The sequence below is a fragment of the Epinephelus moara genome, chromosome 9, assembly GCF_006386435.1.
Source record: "Epinephelus moara isolate mb chromosome 9, YSFRI_EMoa_1.0, whole genome shotgun sequence".
NCBI classification, from domain to species: Eukaryota; Metazoa; Chordata; class Actinopteri; order Perciformes; family Serranidae; genus Epinephelus; species Epinephelus moara.
Genome location: NC_065514.1, coordinates 12446797 through 12462611, shown reverse-complemented (window position 1 = coordinate 12462611; position 15815 = coordinate 12446797). Strand labels below are relative to the sequence as shown.

The 15815-nt window shown below is 40.4% G+C and overlaps 1 protein-coding gene across 3 annotated transcripts in view; it reads left to right on the top strand.

The window, feature by feature from the left end:
• The first annotated feature begins 1765 nt into the window (after positions 1 to 1765).
• The window catches only part of ghrb (growth hormone receptor b), a 31734-nt gene continuing 17684 nt past the window's right edge, over positions 1766 to 15815 (top strand). The window contains exons 1-2 of one of the 3 annotated variants that reach the window (XM_050052295.1): positions 1766 to 2008; positions 12720 to 12807. In XM_050052295.1, the coding sequence (XP_049908252.1) occupies positions 12729 to 12807 (79 nt within the window). In that variant the 5' untranslated portion in view covers positions 1766 to 2008; positions 12720 to 12728. Of the gene's footprint in view, positions 2009 to 12704; positions 12808 to 15815 lie in introns of those variants that run through there. The other 2 variants (XM_050052296.1, XM_050052293.1) reach the window with 2 other exon arrangements.

The window sequence follows — 15815 nt, the reverse complement described above, 5'->3', positions numbered from 1 at the left end:
ACCAGGCTGGTCACTTTATTTATATCAGACATCCAGTTCCTCATACCACACATGCAAGGGCTTTCATCAGGGCGCCATGGGCTCAGTTACCATTGTGTTACCTCAGTCAGTAATAGTTAATTGCTTGTTATTGTTGTTTATAATTCTTGATCGACATTGCTGCTACTTATTTGTTTTTATGGACTTTCACTCTATTGTGATTACTATATATAGCCTACTTGTATCCTTCTAGCCCATTGAATGTGAATGTAGGGCACTGCTGTAAAAGAGCTTAATGTTCAGTCAGTTTTCCCTGAATGAACAATGGTTTGATAACAGACGTTCATTTAAATGAAAATTTTTGACATCATTATTTTAATTTTGATTTTTAATTTAACACTGGCTGTTGTACCTGTTCTTTACACAGCAAGTAGCCTACATTGTAGTAATAATAATAATACATTTTATTTATAAGGAGCCTTTCATGGCACTCAAGGTCGCCGTAAAACAATCAAAAAAATAATAAGTAATACAATTAAAACACATCTAAAATACAACAGAAAAACAGTGCAGAGTTTGCAGCAGAACATTAAAAGACAGAGGAAACATTAACACTCATATGCCTGCCTAAACAGGTAGGTTTTGAGGTGGGACTTGAAAACTAAAATAGAGTCAATGTTCCTGATGTCAGGGCGGAGGGAGTTCCAGAGACGAGGGGCACCATGGACCCCCATGGTGGACAGACGGGCTGGGGGGACAGTCAGGCTGATGGAGGAGGCAGACCTGAGAGACCGGGTAGGGATATTGATGTGTAGGAGGGCAGAGAGGTATGAGGGAGCGAGGTTATAGATGGCCTTAAATGTATGGAGGAGGATTTTATAGTTAATACAGTGTTTGATGGGAAGCCAGTGGCGTTGATGTAGAACGGGGATGATGTGACCGATGGATGGTGTTCTGGTGATGATATGGGCAGCAGCGTTCTAGACCAGTTGAAGTTTATGGAGGTGTTTGTGGGGGAGACCAAAGAGAAGGGAATTGCAGTAATCCAGGCGGGAAGTGACCAGAGAGTGAACCAGGATTGCGACGCTGTTGGGAGTGAGTGAAGGGCGGAGGTGGTTGATGTTGCGGAGGTGGAAGTAGGTGGACCGGATGGTGTTGTTGATGTTGGTGTGGAATGATAGGGTTGTCTATGGTGAGGGTGAAACTGGGATATTTGATGAGGGTGGACTTTGAGCCAATGAGGTCTACCTCAGTTTTATCACTATTGAGTTTGAGGACATTTGAGGAGAACCAGGCTTTAATTTCCTGCAGGCAGGCACAGAGGGAGGAGGGCGGGAGGGTGGAAGTGGGTTTGGAGGAAACGCAGAGCTGGGTGTCGTCCGCGTAACAGTGGAAATGGATATTATGTTTACGGAATATCAGGGCCAAGTGGGAGGAGGTAAATAATGAATAGGATAGGGCCAAGGACAGAGCCCTGGGGAACACCGAAGGAGAGGGGGGATGGATGGGATGTGTATGATTTCAACTTGTGATAAGTTGATCCATTTAGAGCACTTATTATCCAGACTTGGGTATCTTGAAAAGTTTGTATCTGGGTCAGTGTGATCCAATTCAATGTTGCTTTAAAAAACGGCACAAAAGTAAAATGGATTATCTGATCCTGGGCAGGGATTTCCAAATCCGGATCATCCTGATTCAGACTCACCGACAGATGTCGCCCTCCCCCTGCCTCAGTGACAGGTTGACTGTTACAGCTGTGCTGCAGCTCCTCACACACACACTCACTCACACACACTCACACATAGCTCCAGCCACTGAGGCTGTTTCTTCGACAGCGTCACCACCCCGTAAGAGTCTCGGTTAGACACATTCCCGGTTGGTTTTCAGAGGTTGTCCGCGGACTGTACGGACCTATCGTGGACTTCATCTGTGTGTGAGAGATTTCGATGTTGTTGCTGCTTTATCAAGCAAACCTGATAGCGCTTTAGGACGCTGGAAGCAGACTGCTGTCCACTTGTTCTCCACAGCGGTGAGTTACTTCTGTCTCTGTGTGTTTGTGTTCACGCAGCTGTGTGTAAACCGACTGTATGTGACAGCCTTTAACATGCCATAGGCTGCTACAGTACAGGCAGCTCATACTTGTTGTTGTCTGTTATCGTGTCACAGCTTTTGTTTTTTTTAATCTGCATGTTCCGTCCATGAATCTTGCACAATCTCAGAGAGCACACTGGGAAAACAGGTCAGAGCCCCAACTGGGAAGCAGATCAAAAACAAACTCATGAAGCAGATGATAGAGTGGAGGAAAAGTTAGTTATATTTAAAAAGTAGCTTGTCAGGGTTTTAATGTCACAAGTGAAGTCTACAGGTGTTAAAGTGCTGTGACAAGCCTTTTAAAGGGACAGTTCACCCCAGAATCAAAAGTACATACTTGAACTCTTAACCTGAAGCGCTGTTTATCAGTCTACATAGTTGAGGTTTGAGTTGCAGACTGTTGGAGATATCAGCCGGAGAGATGTCTGCCTTCTCTTGAATATAATGGAACTTGATGGCGCTCGGCTTGTGGTGCTCAAAGCGACAAAAAAAATTGTTTGAAAAACCCAATGAAAATGTCTCTTTCCAGAAATCATGACCCAGTTACTCAAGATAACCCACAGACCTTGTTGTGAGCAGTTTCATGTAGGAACTATTTCCGCACAGAAGGAAGTGTGCATCTACTCATGGACAATGTTTCAGCAATATATTACGTCTTAGCAGTAACTAAGTCATATAATGCGTTACCAATAGGATTTCAGGTAATATTATTACATTTACGGTGTCACGTAACATGTTATCATACAAAATAAACCGCTTATTTTCACATTTCATTCATCCACACGGATCCACACTGCTCCACTTCCGCCACTGCACCACCAGAAAAAAATGCCATCTCAAGGTTATTGTGTTTTGTCATGTCATTATACGCGACATTACAGAAGGATGCCAGTGATGGGCACATCTGGGTTATGCCGTACTGTGTGTTATCATGCTCATTGTGTTGCCATTAATACACCTGCAACATCTACAGCGGGGATAAGGAGCTTGTTTTTTCATTGTCCCAGTGATTGGCACATTTGGGTGATGTTAGTAGCCTATATGTCGGATCTGTTTCCATTCACATCCCCTACAACTGCAGAGCAACACCAGCACACGTCCCGTTCTTATTAACTCTCTCTGGTGCTGTTGTAGCTGACTGGCACACCAGGAACCGGCAGGTGGGTCTTCCAGCTCCGGTGTGTAAATTTGCGCTCGTCATAGCTACTTAATTGCACGCCACTCTGTTTGTTGTGCTAACCTAAATATTTGTTTATTGTGTTTCATATCGTAGGCCCGCAAATATTTATCCATATCTCATAATTATCAGACTTTGATCCTCTGCCTGCCCCTCCCTGTGTCCAAGGCTGTTCATTTATTTAAAACAGTCTAGGCTATTTAATGGTTCTATGTCATCATGCTATTATTAATTTAAGCAGGGGGGTTCAATACAAAGTGGTAACCACTGTATGTGAATGCTTGAATGAGTCAGACCTGCAGCACTGGATTTGAAATGAACTGTAATAAACTGGAGCTTCTGTGCTTTGATTAGCTGCCATGAAACAACATGACCCTCAACCAGTTAAAATGAACATTAGTTCATCTGAGGTCATTTTGGTCAAAGTAACACAAAAATAGTGAAATAAGTAATGTATTACTCTGCACAGAATCATACTGTGAAGTAAGTTATTACTTTCAAATGAAGGTAATGAGTTATATGTAATGATTACATTGTGAGAGTAACTTCCCTGACACTGCTCATGGACGTGTCAGTGCAAGATATAAAGATTTATGGCATCCCTCCCAGTTGAGCTCTAACATCAGCTAGCTAAGGCTGACTTCTCCAACCTCTGCAACTTATGCCAGATCAATCTAGATTGATAAACAGCTCTACAGGCAAGAGGGAAAATAGGTCTTTTTAATTTTGGGGTGAACTGTACCTGACAACAATATTCACCTACATTAGGTGCACGACTACTTTATATGATGTACATTATTACTTTGCAATACCTTGTTCAATATTTTGCAGTACTACTTCTCATTGTTGTGTCATACAATCTAACGCTGATTATCAGGCACAGTCTGCTTTTTCCAACCATTTTAGTTCATTTTTAGTAACTTTTATTCATCTTGCTCCCATTGTTACTCTATGAGGCACTGGTTTTTGCTCTTGCTCGTTGAAAACACTTCTGTCTTGGACAGTTTATATGTATACTTTGCCAGGTATTTAATATTCTGGCGACATGGTGGTGTATTGTCGCCTCACAGCAAGAGGGTTCCTGGAACCTCAGGGGCCTTTCTGTGAGGAGTTTGCATGTTCTCCTCATGTCAATGCGGGTTTTCTCTGGGTACTCCAGCTTCTTCCCACAGTCCAAAGACATGCAGGTTAATTGGTGACTCTAAATTGAACGTGGGTGTGAATGTGAGTGAATGGTTGTGTCTCTATAGCCCTTTTTAAACAGGAATTGTGCAGATTTGCAGGAAAGCCCAATTAGTCTTTTTTCAGCATTGGCCATATAAAAACAAAATCGGCGAGTGCGGCAAAATGCTGCCTACCTACTTTTGTTTATACTGAATGCACCTTTTTCGGGGCAATGGGGGGCATAAGCAAGTAACAAAACGTGTAGCTCAGCGTGTGATGTAAACAGTGACGTGGGAGGGCAGCCGCGGCTGGTCAGTCCTTCTGCGATTCTCTTGTAAGTTGGCCTATCCTTCACCGTCCCAGTCACTTTACGTTTAATGGGCCTCTTCATTTGCGAGGGCAAGGAGGGCGCGCAATTCCTTGTCTCCCCAGTTGCTCATCTTTACAGTGTCTTTCAGGTTTGCGTTTCCCTCTTGCTACTAGCTGCTCGCTAATTCCTGCTATCAGCTGTTTATCCACCGCACATCCTCCGTCATCAACAGCTCCTCCCACAAGTCATCAACAGCCCCTCCTGTGGCGGAAGGGCGTCTCATTCTTTTTAAACCAAAAAGGTTTTGCCAATATGACTACCCTACGAGGCGGAAAATTGGGCACCTCGGATCAACTCGCCAACCAGGCTCTGTGTGTCTAAACGATTGCAGCTTGTCGGCAAAACCGCCAAACATTCATGGAAAATCTGGCAGTGTAGAAGGGGCATAAGTGTCAGCCCTGTGATAGTCTGGTGACCTGTCCAGGGTGTACCCCGCCTCTCGCCCAATGTCAGCTGGGATAAGCTCCAGCCCCTCCGTGACCTCCAATAGGATAAGCAAATGAATAAAGAAATTTAATACTTTTAAGACTGGGCCCAGTAAGTGATCCTGACCCGGGGAACCCACTGGTTGTTCTGGTTGTGAATGTTAAGCTCTTGTTACTGTACTTAGTGTTACTGTAATTTGAAGCATTCTCTGGCACAAGAATTTCTTTCAGGATGAATAAAGTTCTATTGTATTGAATTAAATTGAATTGACCTGTCCCTTTAAATATTGTTAGGCACTCAACACTTAATGAAATTAAATTTGGAAGGAGATATTATTGTGTAATTTTAAAGGAAATACTGTTCATTAATAATTACTTTATTTCCTAATGTAGTTTAAGATTTAATCTTTAATCAGATAAAAGTGTTAAACTGCATAAGTTGATTAAGAGTGAAGTTCATATTCATTAGTTGTATGTGTTGTTGCTTGTGAACACATTAAACTCGATTGCACCTGATTCTACTTGACTCCAGTGTTTCTCTAAGTGTTTGCCAACTGAACCTAAGGTACTAAATCAACATCAGAGGACGATCTGCAGGAGAAGTAGGAGACGAGGTCAGGTGCCATCTGGCCCACTTCCAGGCACCGATTTTCGCTTTTACACTAGATAGAAAAATACTTACAACTGAAACAATTAGTCGATTAATCAATTGACCTAATATTAATCAACAACTACTTTAATTATCACTTGTGTCATTTAACAGCAACGTAAGGCGATGTTTAACTCAACTGCATCATGCATTTCATTGCTGTTAGTTACTAGTTACATTGTAGCTAAAAATGTTTCTCCCAAACATTTTGACTTTTAAATTATGATGCATTACAGTAGTGATGCAAAAACATAGGAGTTCAAGAGCCAGATATTTCTCCCAGAAGTTGATAGAGGCCAAACCACAAATGCAGAGTGAGAACTGGGCTTCATTCATTCATTTATTCATTCACGATAAATGTTGGATGTTAATGAATGTTAAAGTTTGGTAAGTAAGCCATCTTTTGCTGCAGTCACAACTTAGTAAGGTGATAATATGTCAGTGCCTTTTTTTTTTCTTGTTCTTTGTCCCTAAATGGCCAAAAAAAAAGTCAACTTTTTAGGGCCAACATAACATACTATTAACTTAACTTAACTATTTAAATTATGTGGCTTTAATTGACCTTAATTAATGAGGAATGTGCAATGCAAACAAAAAATAACAATAAAACTTAAATTTAACCTCTGTCAAACATACTCAGATCTACAGTAATGCTCTTTGGTGGATGGTGCATACTCACCAAGGGTACATGAATATGCAAAAAAATTCTGCAACAACAGACCTGATTACCTGAGAGGGAGTTCCCCTATCTTCCTGTTTGCACACAGTGAACCACAGCTAACCTGGTAGAAAAATATGTTCTCACGCGTTTAGGCTATCTGAGGTTTCTTCTCCAAAACATGAGTTCACGTGACAATAAACACAAGTCGCAAATAACAGTGGTATCAGCATGGTATCAGCAGATATGAACATTTTGTACATTATGTGATATTAAAACAGTGGCACGTTCTATATTTTGTGTCCTCCTGTTAAATTCCAGTGTCACCTTACAGCAGGGTTTCTCAATCTTTATGTCCCATTAGCCCAGTTTTAGGTTCCAGAGTTGCCATGACCTTTGAAGTCAACTTATCAGCGACAGTTTCGGGTTGTATTTGAGGAACAAACTCAAAGTGGACAGAATGGGAATACTGTTTTTTAAAGTCTCCAGGCATTGATTTAACACCAAAAAAATCATCTTTGTTCATCAAAATGACACATTGAGAAGTTTTCTCCATGGAAAAAACAAAACATAATGCCTTAAAATGGCTTAGATGTAACTTTACAGTTTTACCTCACTTAGTATGCACAGATCTATGAATATGCAAAGTAGCACTGCCCCTTATTGGCTTGCCTGCAGCTCGAGCGTACCTGCTCTCCTTTGACTCTGCTTATCACATGCCTCTTTTACACAGCCTATTTAAGGTGGTAAGGAGTTGTGCCACCTTTAAGCTGCCAGTGGAGGTAGTAACAAAGCATGCTACGTGCACGATCCTCCAGTGGGAGGTTTAAGGCCCTGTTAAGACGACAGCGGTTTTTCTAAAATCGGAAAAGTCTGTCCTTTGCATTTTAAAAAACTTCTGCGTTTATATGATGACGTTATTGAAACGATCCCCGTTCACACGGAGCCGCAAAATCTACTGGAAACGCTGTAGTATGCACGCCAGGCCAATGGGTGGCAGTGTAAATTTGCAAAGCAACACCACGGCATGATGCCATGCGCCTGCGCTGAAGTGCCATCCTCTACAACGCGGTGATTACAAACCAAAACAAAGAAGACACAATGGCGAAAGCATGCACAGATAACTTTGGATGGACGACGAGATGGAGTTGCTACAGTAACAGATCTACACTTCACTTCAAATCAACAGGGTGAGCAGTACAAACAGAGCTCGGCATTGTTGTTGTGACGGTCAGCATGCCTAGTGACTGGAACCGTAATGCGCATGTGCGAAAAGTTTCCCTTTTTTGAGAGGAACTGCATATTGCAAGTTTACATGACAACGGAGACGCTGCCGTTTCCAAAAAGTTGCACTCTGGAACCCGTTTTCAAAACGTTGCGTTTTCAGGCACCAAAACGCTGCTGTTGTGTAAACGATCGGCCAAAATGCAACTAAAGTTTACTGTTTTCAGTTGAAATCGTTGTCGTATAAACAGGACCTAAAAAGCAGCTAGAAGCAGTTAGCAGCTAACTCAAAGAAGAAGAACAGCAACTAAAATGTCCACAAACTGGTGAGACAATGAGGTTAAGGAGCTCCTTATCTTCTGAGCAGAGAACCAGATCAACAACCATAAAACATGGACAGGAAATGATGATTATTGCCATGTGATGCCATTGTTATTGTTTAGAAAGTGCCTGATGTGTATGCTATACATCACACCAGTCTAGTGTCTAGTGACGTCTCTTTTATTTCCAGAACATCGGCATGCTATGTTAAATCACACACTGTTTTGGCATTATGCTGACGTTGTTCTGTGTGGAAAAGGATAGCCAGTGTAATGAGGTGTCTTGGTTGTGGCAGTATTGGGGCACACAAACCTCTGCTTGTAAACGGTAATAGATACCATGAGCCTTCCAGCTGCTAATGTGTTGCTAATGGTTAGATAAGCCTTAGTCCTGATCAGCAGCTAATTTGAAGTGGAAATGAAATGTAACTTGCAAACTACTGATGCGTAGCTTCACCTGGCTTCTCCTCTGATACCCCTTGTTTCGCTGTAGTGTATCAGAGAGCTCCACTTCAGAGGCTGACAGGAGTGGTTCCTTAGGCTTGTGACCAATCCACCTTCTGAGACACTGGTCATTGGTACACTGCAGCTATAAGGTGGAAATGCTCAGCCATGGAGTTCACATCTTATTTTGCTCACGATATGTCTTGTACCAAATAAAAAACACCGTAAATATATATATATATATATATATATATATATATATATATATATATAAAATAAATAAATATAATATAGATAAAATAATAGATTAAGTAATAAAAACATTTTCATATAAAAAGAAATAGTGACAAAATGTCAATTAAGCACATTTGCAAATTTTACCTCAAGGTGTTCCCAGACTGTCCGCCACGACCTTGAATATGTTCGTAGTTTCTGCCGTGCTCAGCAAGTCGAGTCTGTTAGTGTGTCTTATCAGCGTGAGACATCCCACAGTGTAAACACTTGTCTGTTCTCAGCTGTGTGTAGACCAACAGTGGTGAACAAAGATTACAAAGAAACAATGTCATGACTACAGCAAGTTTATCTGGGTGAAAGTTAACATTGTCATTGTCACTGTCTAGTAGTGGAGATATATATATAATTATGCATTTAACCTCCACTTAATCCAAAATAAATAGTGAAAGATTATGTCATAATAACTGCTTTTAGAATGTTGCATGTGAACATACTGAACCTGAGGAAGAGCCTGACTGATGGTGGCATTTTAAGGCCCATATACTTATTGGAGGATAGAATAGAAAGCTTTATTGTCATTATATATTGAATATAATGAGATTATGGGTGCTTTAAAAAACAGATAAAACAAGACAACAAGCCAAACATGACATAAACATGAACACAGCTATATAATAGCTTTAATAGCAAATGATAAAATAAATAAAAACATTAAGACAATGGTGAAAATATCTACAGTGTAAATATTGCACATGATTGTTTGTCACAAAGGTACAAAAAGCAGTCATCAGCAAATATTCTAATCAGCCGGTTTCCAAGTAACCTTCATATTTGGCTATTAAAAATATTTAAAGAATGTTTTACAATTCATTGAATCTTTATGTAACCCTTAATTTTTCACGTTTCGAATAAGATAAGAAGTTAAAAAGAGAACTTCACTTTAAATCTAAGTATTATTAATTAAGCAAATTACAAATATGACTGAATTATTGTAATCTAGTAAAAATAAGCGTCAGCTACAACATGTACTACTTTAAATGATAAATCTGACTGATACCTGGGGAATCCTAATCATAAACTTACAAAGGGCCCAATGTCTGGATTAAAAAGCTCCTCTTTACATGATGAAAAATAATATGAATCCATAAATCCCTACGTTGTACAGGGACTAGTTAACATGGTCTAAATGAGGCCCAGAATGTCCTGGGGATGGATTTCACATGTGTTGGCAGGAGCCCAGTGCTGTTGGCTGGAGATGGATGTTACGTTCAGAAGAAAAATGTTCTCTCCAGGAAAGATAAACAGTGTGAATACCACGAAGATCGTATGAATAAAACATGCTCAGATTCTGATTTAGTCCTGCTGTTGCTCCCTGCTGTTCATAAGTGTGGTGCACTATGATTCATCACTTTGATTTTCTTTTTCATGTAATGTCATATTACATGTAAAAAGCAATGAAACATTAAAGAGGTCAAACTTTTCTGGAGAAAATGTACGAGTCATTGCTGAAAACTTGCAGTGGAAACATTTGAAATAGTTTTTATTTCCTAATATGGTGAGACTTTGTAGGTTTTCATTTTAAAAAGTGTAGCTGAAGTTTAAGTGCTCAAACAAGTCAAAGTGACAGTCTGAACAGATTTACTAAAAAAGTGGCAGTGAAAATGGAAGTGCCAGTTGTTGAAGTGAGTGAATGAAGTTGAAGCATAGTGTCAGCTGAAGTGAAAGTGCTGAAAGGAGTCCAAATGTTACAATAATGTAAGTATAAACAAAGCCTTTAAAGGAATCAGTATCAGATGAAGTGAAAAAAGAAATCTCAAAGAACTGGAGTGCTGAAAAAGAGTTTTAAAGTGTATGAAAGTGGATGAAGCTGAAGTGACAACTGAAGTTTAAGCACTGTGTGAAGTTGCAGTGCAGTTGTAGTAGTTGAAGCGGTGCTGAAAGAAGTTGACAGTGGCAGCTGAACCGTAAACAATAAGTGTCTAATAAAAGGAGTTGAAATGTCAGATGAAGTGTAATGATGAAAAACTGCAAGTGTCAATTGAAGTTCTGAAAGACGCTAGCGTCAGGAAGTGTAAACGCTGATAGAAGATTTCTGAAAGTACTTGAAGTGGCGATTAAAATGGACTTTCAGTTTAAAGTGTTGTCGAATGAAATTAAAGTGACAGTTTCAGTTAAAGCACTGATGAAGTCAAAGTACAGTAGTATTTGAAGTGAAGCTGCTGAAAGGAATTCAAAGTAATAGTTGAAGTGCAAACAAAGTGAATGCAGTTGAAGTGTCAGCTGGTGTATAAAGCCCCTTTGCCACTGGAGAAAAAAGCCACTTACACCCACTAACATTTGACTTTGTCTTAAGTTAAAAAAAAGTTAGTCACCATTTATTCATGGCCCAAGACACACCAACGGTCTTGCCAAAATATCAAGTCACACCTGTATTTATATATGTACGCAATAGCTTCTATAACGTGTGTTATCATTCTTATCACGGTATAAGACGATAAAGATAAGAAAAAATAAGACAGGTAGCTTTCATGATACTGTCTACCGTTTTTTTTTTTTTCTCTTTTCTTTCGGCGGTAGGTCATCTTTGCTGGTGCTTTTGATGTAATTTGCTCCGTACAATAAAGTGATCCATTGTCCCACATTTACGGCTTTCTTTTTTTAAATCATACCATCCCTCACACTGGCTGCCATTAGGGGCTTTAGATGTGTCACACACTTACAATTCCCACGTGCCAATGATGATAAATAGGTTTCCAGCGAAGGTTTTTTTTAAATTAAATTAAATTTAATTAAATTACATTTTTTAGCCAGAGTTTACTTCTTTATTAGGGAATGGGTGCACACAACATATTGATACAGTCAATTAAAAATTCATTAATAACTTTTTGTATTGGCCCAGTCAAATACAAAAAGATAATATTTGGTCATCACAAAATTACAAGGCTCACCATTTGAGAAACACTGATTCCCCAGACAAGTGACTCTGCAGTGGTTACAGCTCATTTATCAACTCGGAAATACAACACCTGCTAATTTTCTACCCTTTTCTTCGATCCTTTTCACACTATTCAATGATGCACCTCTACAAATCCCATCCGTCTCAAACAGCATTCGAACATCCAAATTAGTCGGCACCAAGTTGTAGTTGCAAGAAGTAACAGTTGTAACATTTTCACTAGCCTCCATGCTGCTTTCTACTGTTTACTAACCTGGGTTAGTAACACACCAGTAAAAAAAATACTCGTCCACAATGGGGCCATGTACATAACTCTGGCAGCAATGGTAAAGGAATCTTAATGTCTACTTTTGGCGAGTTTTCCTGCATTTAAAAACATGCTTATATGCAGCAATTTTGGTGGGAAAAGGGTACTTGTCAGAAAAGGGTCCGGAAATAAATTGGTGCCATTTCAAGTGTAAAAACTGAGAGCAGATATCAGTTAAAGTGTCAGTAATTTAAATGACTTTGATGAAAATCTGAAAGAAACCATTTTAAAGCGACCAAAGCTGTGACTTCACATGTAGAGGTCAAATAAACTACGAGCCTTATGAACTTGAATATCCTAAAGCAGTAGAACAGTAAGTCTTATTCAGCCTAACAGGTTCAATGGGTTTATAAGGCTGTAAGGGTTTTCTTGGGTTCCTGTCCCTAAAGAGTTCAGATTTCAAGTATCAAGCAAAATATTTGCAAAGCAGGGAACACAGCTCTTCCAGCTGAACATTACCATATAGAATAACCTGATAGCAGATAAGCTGTTGTGTGTGCAGCAGAGCGAGGTTTACACACTGAAACATGCGGTCATATGCTGAAGGCTTTTATCTAAAGCACTTTACACGTCCGTGACTTAATACGGTGTAATCATGGGTGTACCCAGTTTCTCCTCTGAGGAAATTTAAGGAGTGTTTAATGGTGGTGGTGGGCTGGGCCTTCATGGGTTGTGTGGACAGCACTTAGAAAGTAACATTCACTACATGTTTCCTCCACAGCTCAACGCCATGGCTGCTGCTTTCACCATGCTCTTCTTCTTTCTTCACATCTTCACTGCCTCGGCGCTGGAATCGGCCTCTGAGCAAGGTATGTTTATGAATATTAGTATTTATTTGGTAACTTAAACATGTGCTTGCATTAGAAGATGTCAGACAGGTTTTAAACTGTTTATGAGATAATATACATTAACATATTATGTCATGTTGTTTGCAGATTTATGCTTGGCATTTATGATGCATTCTTTGGCATCTGGTGTCTCCTGATACACAGATTTTCAATTCTTGTTTATTCATTTGGTTTGGAAACAGAAATTGCTTAACACCAGATGGGACTAATTTTTTAGATAAATGTGCTTTGAATGGGCCACAGGATGATTTCAGCCCCCAGAATAATATAAAACATGTACAGTTGCATGGTTACTGCGCTGCTTAGGCATTCAAATGAATATGAAACGTGTTGCACAACAGCGAAGCCCTCAGCACAGAGCCACAGAGAACACCCAGCAGATTTCTAGTGAAGTGGCTTCCCAGGAATTCTGGAGTGCAGAGAGTACTCTACTGCGGAACAATGGGAAGCTGTTTAGTGTGTAGAGGCCCCCCTTTCCACCAAACAGCCCCTCAGCGGCAGTAGAAAGGCTGTGTATTTGCATACACGGGCTGTATTTTATCCACATATAAACTAGGTTTGCATTGACCATTAAAGTCACTCACGGACATCCTGTGCTTCGTCTTGTTACGTAACACTGTCAGTAGTTAAACGGAGGTGTGGACGGAGTGTTCCCCTCCACTCCTGCTCCCCTGCTACTTATTTAGCTCTGGTTTTCTATGAACGAGGCTGCCGTGTTGAGGCATGTTTTCCCCCTGTAGCATAATGGGAGGGAAAGCTTTCAACTTGCGGCCAAACTTTTCCTTGAAATCAGTGGTGCCTCAGCTACGTTTTTTAATGCAGACTTGGTAGTTTTCCAGCTTTAATAGCCTGTAGATTTCTAAATCACTGCCTTCATCTCAGATTACGTGGAGTGATTTAAACAGGTCTGGTGTCGCTGTGGTGAATGGCTGCTTGCCCAGAAGGAGACACTACTACTTGTAACTGGAGAGCATGCATAAATTTAATATGCTCATGATCTCAGTCTTTTCTAAGAGAGGTGAAGACAAGGCTAGCTATGCTGGCTGGGTACAAGTTGTTCACTAGCGACGTTAGCTGAATTAATTGTAGAAAACACCAGATAAATGAGGAGTACTTTAGGTAGGGGAAGGAGGGCTAAGTGCTAAAAAATATTGTTTTATCCTTTTTGAAATAAAATGTGCTCAAAATGGTTTCAGCTACCACTCGTTCTTTATTCTGAATGGGCGGCAGCAGGGCAGAAGAACCCAGTGGCTGCAGCTACCAGCTACATCCAATACTTCCAATTAGGGGATGGGTGAAAAAAATGGGCCCTAAAATAATATAACGACATTTCAGGGTGTTTTTGCGCTAACGATATTCTTGACGATATGAGAGGTTCAGTAAAAAATTTGGCATTTACTTGTGCACATAAGTATGAGAACTGTGAAGAGTCTTTTGCGATTAGACCCCACAGTGATGGGGTATGGGCTCAAGCATCATCTACAATCAGGCACTGAAAATAATGGACAAAAAGCCTGTCCGGTGGCATCTCTGTCGCACATTAGAGCGATACAATCTTTTCAGCTTTGACAGCTTTATTAACTTTCCTGAAATTGGCTTTCAAATGTATCAACAGTTTAGCTCCAGGGCCTTTTTCCAGATTAATTCAAAGACAAGACAGTAATAGAGCAACAAAGGAGCAGCGTGAATGGCAGCTGTAAAATACCATATTGTAAATTTACATTTGGACAATCAGCTGTTTCCATAAAGGGCTGTCAGCTCTGGAACACATTACCAAGTGAAATCAAACTGATTACAGATTTAAGATCCTTCACAACAAAGGTCAAATGCTGGTTGAAAGCAAACCAGAGCTGAATGCGCTCAAACCTTTAAGGGCTATTAGTGTAAGTGTCCTGGCGTATTGTGGTATGTCTGTTGTAGTAGATGTATTGGGGGACATGTTGTGATGTTTGTATTGTGGTATATGCACTATGGTATGTGGATTGTGGTTTGTGTGTTTTATAGTGCCTTCCGTGTTTATAGTGTCTTTTGGTCGGAGGATGTTTTAAACTGGAATCAGTAACATTGGCTGTTAGAGTGATTTATTTGACTTGATGCATCCAAATTGGCCCAGAATCTGACATGAACTGATCTGAACTGCTGGATCTTTTATCAGGTTTCTACAAAGTGTATTTTGTAGCTTAAGCTTGCTGTATGTAATGCAGGCAATGGGATGTTTAAGCTTGGTGACTGGATGTTACTGAAGTTGTGGAGCCCTCCATGGTCAGGTACCTGAATGCATCAGCGATCTCCTCCATCCATATATTGTCAGTAGGTCCCTTAGGTCTTCAGAACAGGACATACTGACTGTCCCTGGCTCCAGACTCAAATCAAAAGGTGACCGTGCCTTTTGAAGTCATGGCTCCAACACTATGGATCTCTCTTTCTTTAGGTTTGCAGAAAATTTTAAAAAAACAACCGAAGACCATCTTTTCAAAATGGCCTTTGTCCCAGCCTGAATTGTCTAGCGCTTGTTTCCTGATATGTTTCTATCGGGCCTCAGTGCTTTCTTTTTGTTGCCTTGTTTTATTTGTGGTATATTGCCTTTGTCTTTATTGATTGCATGTTTGACTGTATTTTGTGGAGCACTTCTGTGAAAGGTGCTATATTAAATACATGTTGTTGTTGTTGTTGTTGTTGTTGTTGTTATTATAATAATTATAGTAATGTCTGTTGAAGCCTCCGTCAGTCAACTCAAATGATCCATGACAGGACGACAGGGACTTTTAGAACAAGGGTCACTCAAAATAACTCCCGTCACCTCCCAAATCTATTGGCCCACCAGCCGCCGGAGGTGCTACCTCCACAAATTGAATGGTCCCTGCAGGGGTGAACACGTGTTTCCTCCTCTACACCACCTGAGCACCACTGTTTATATCCCTCAGGAATCAGGACATTGGTTCTTGATGTGATTACAAGGCCATACCGTC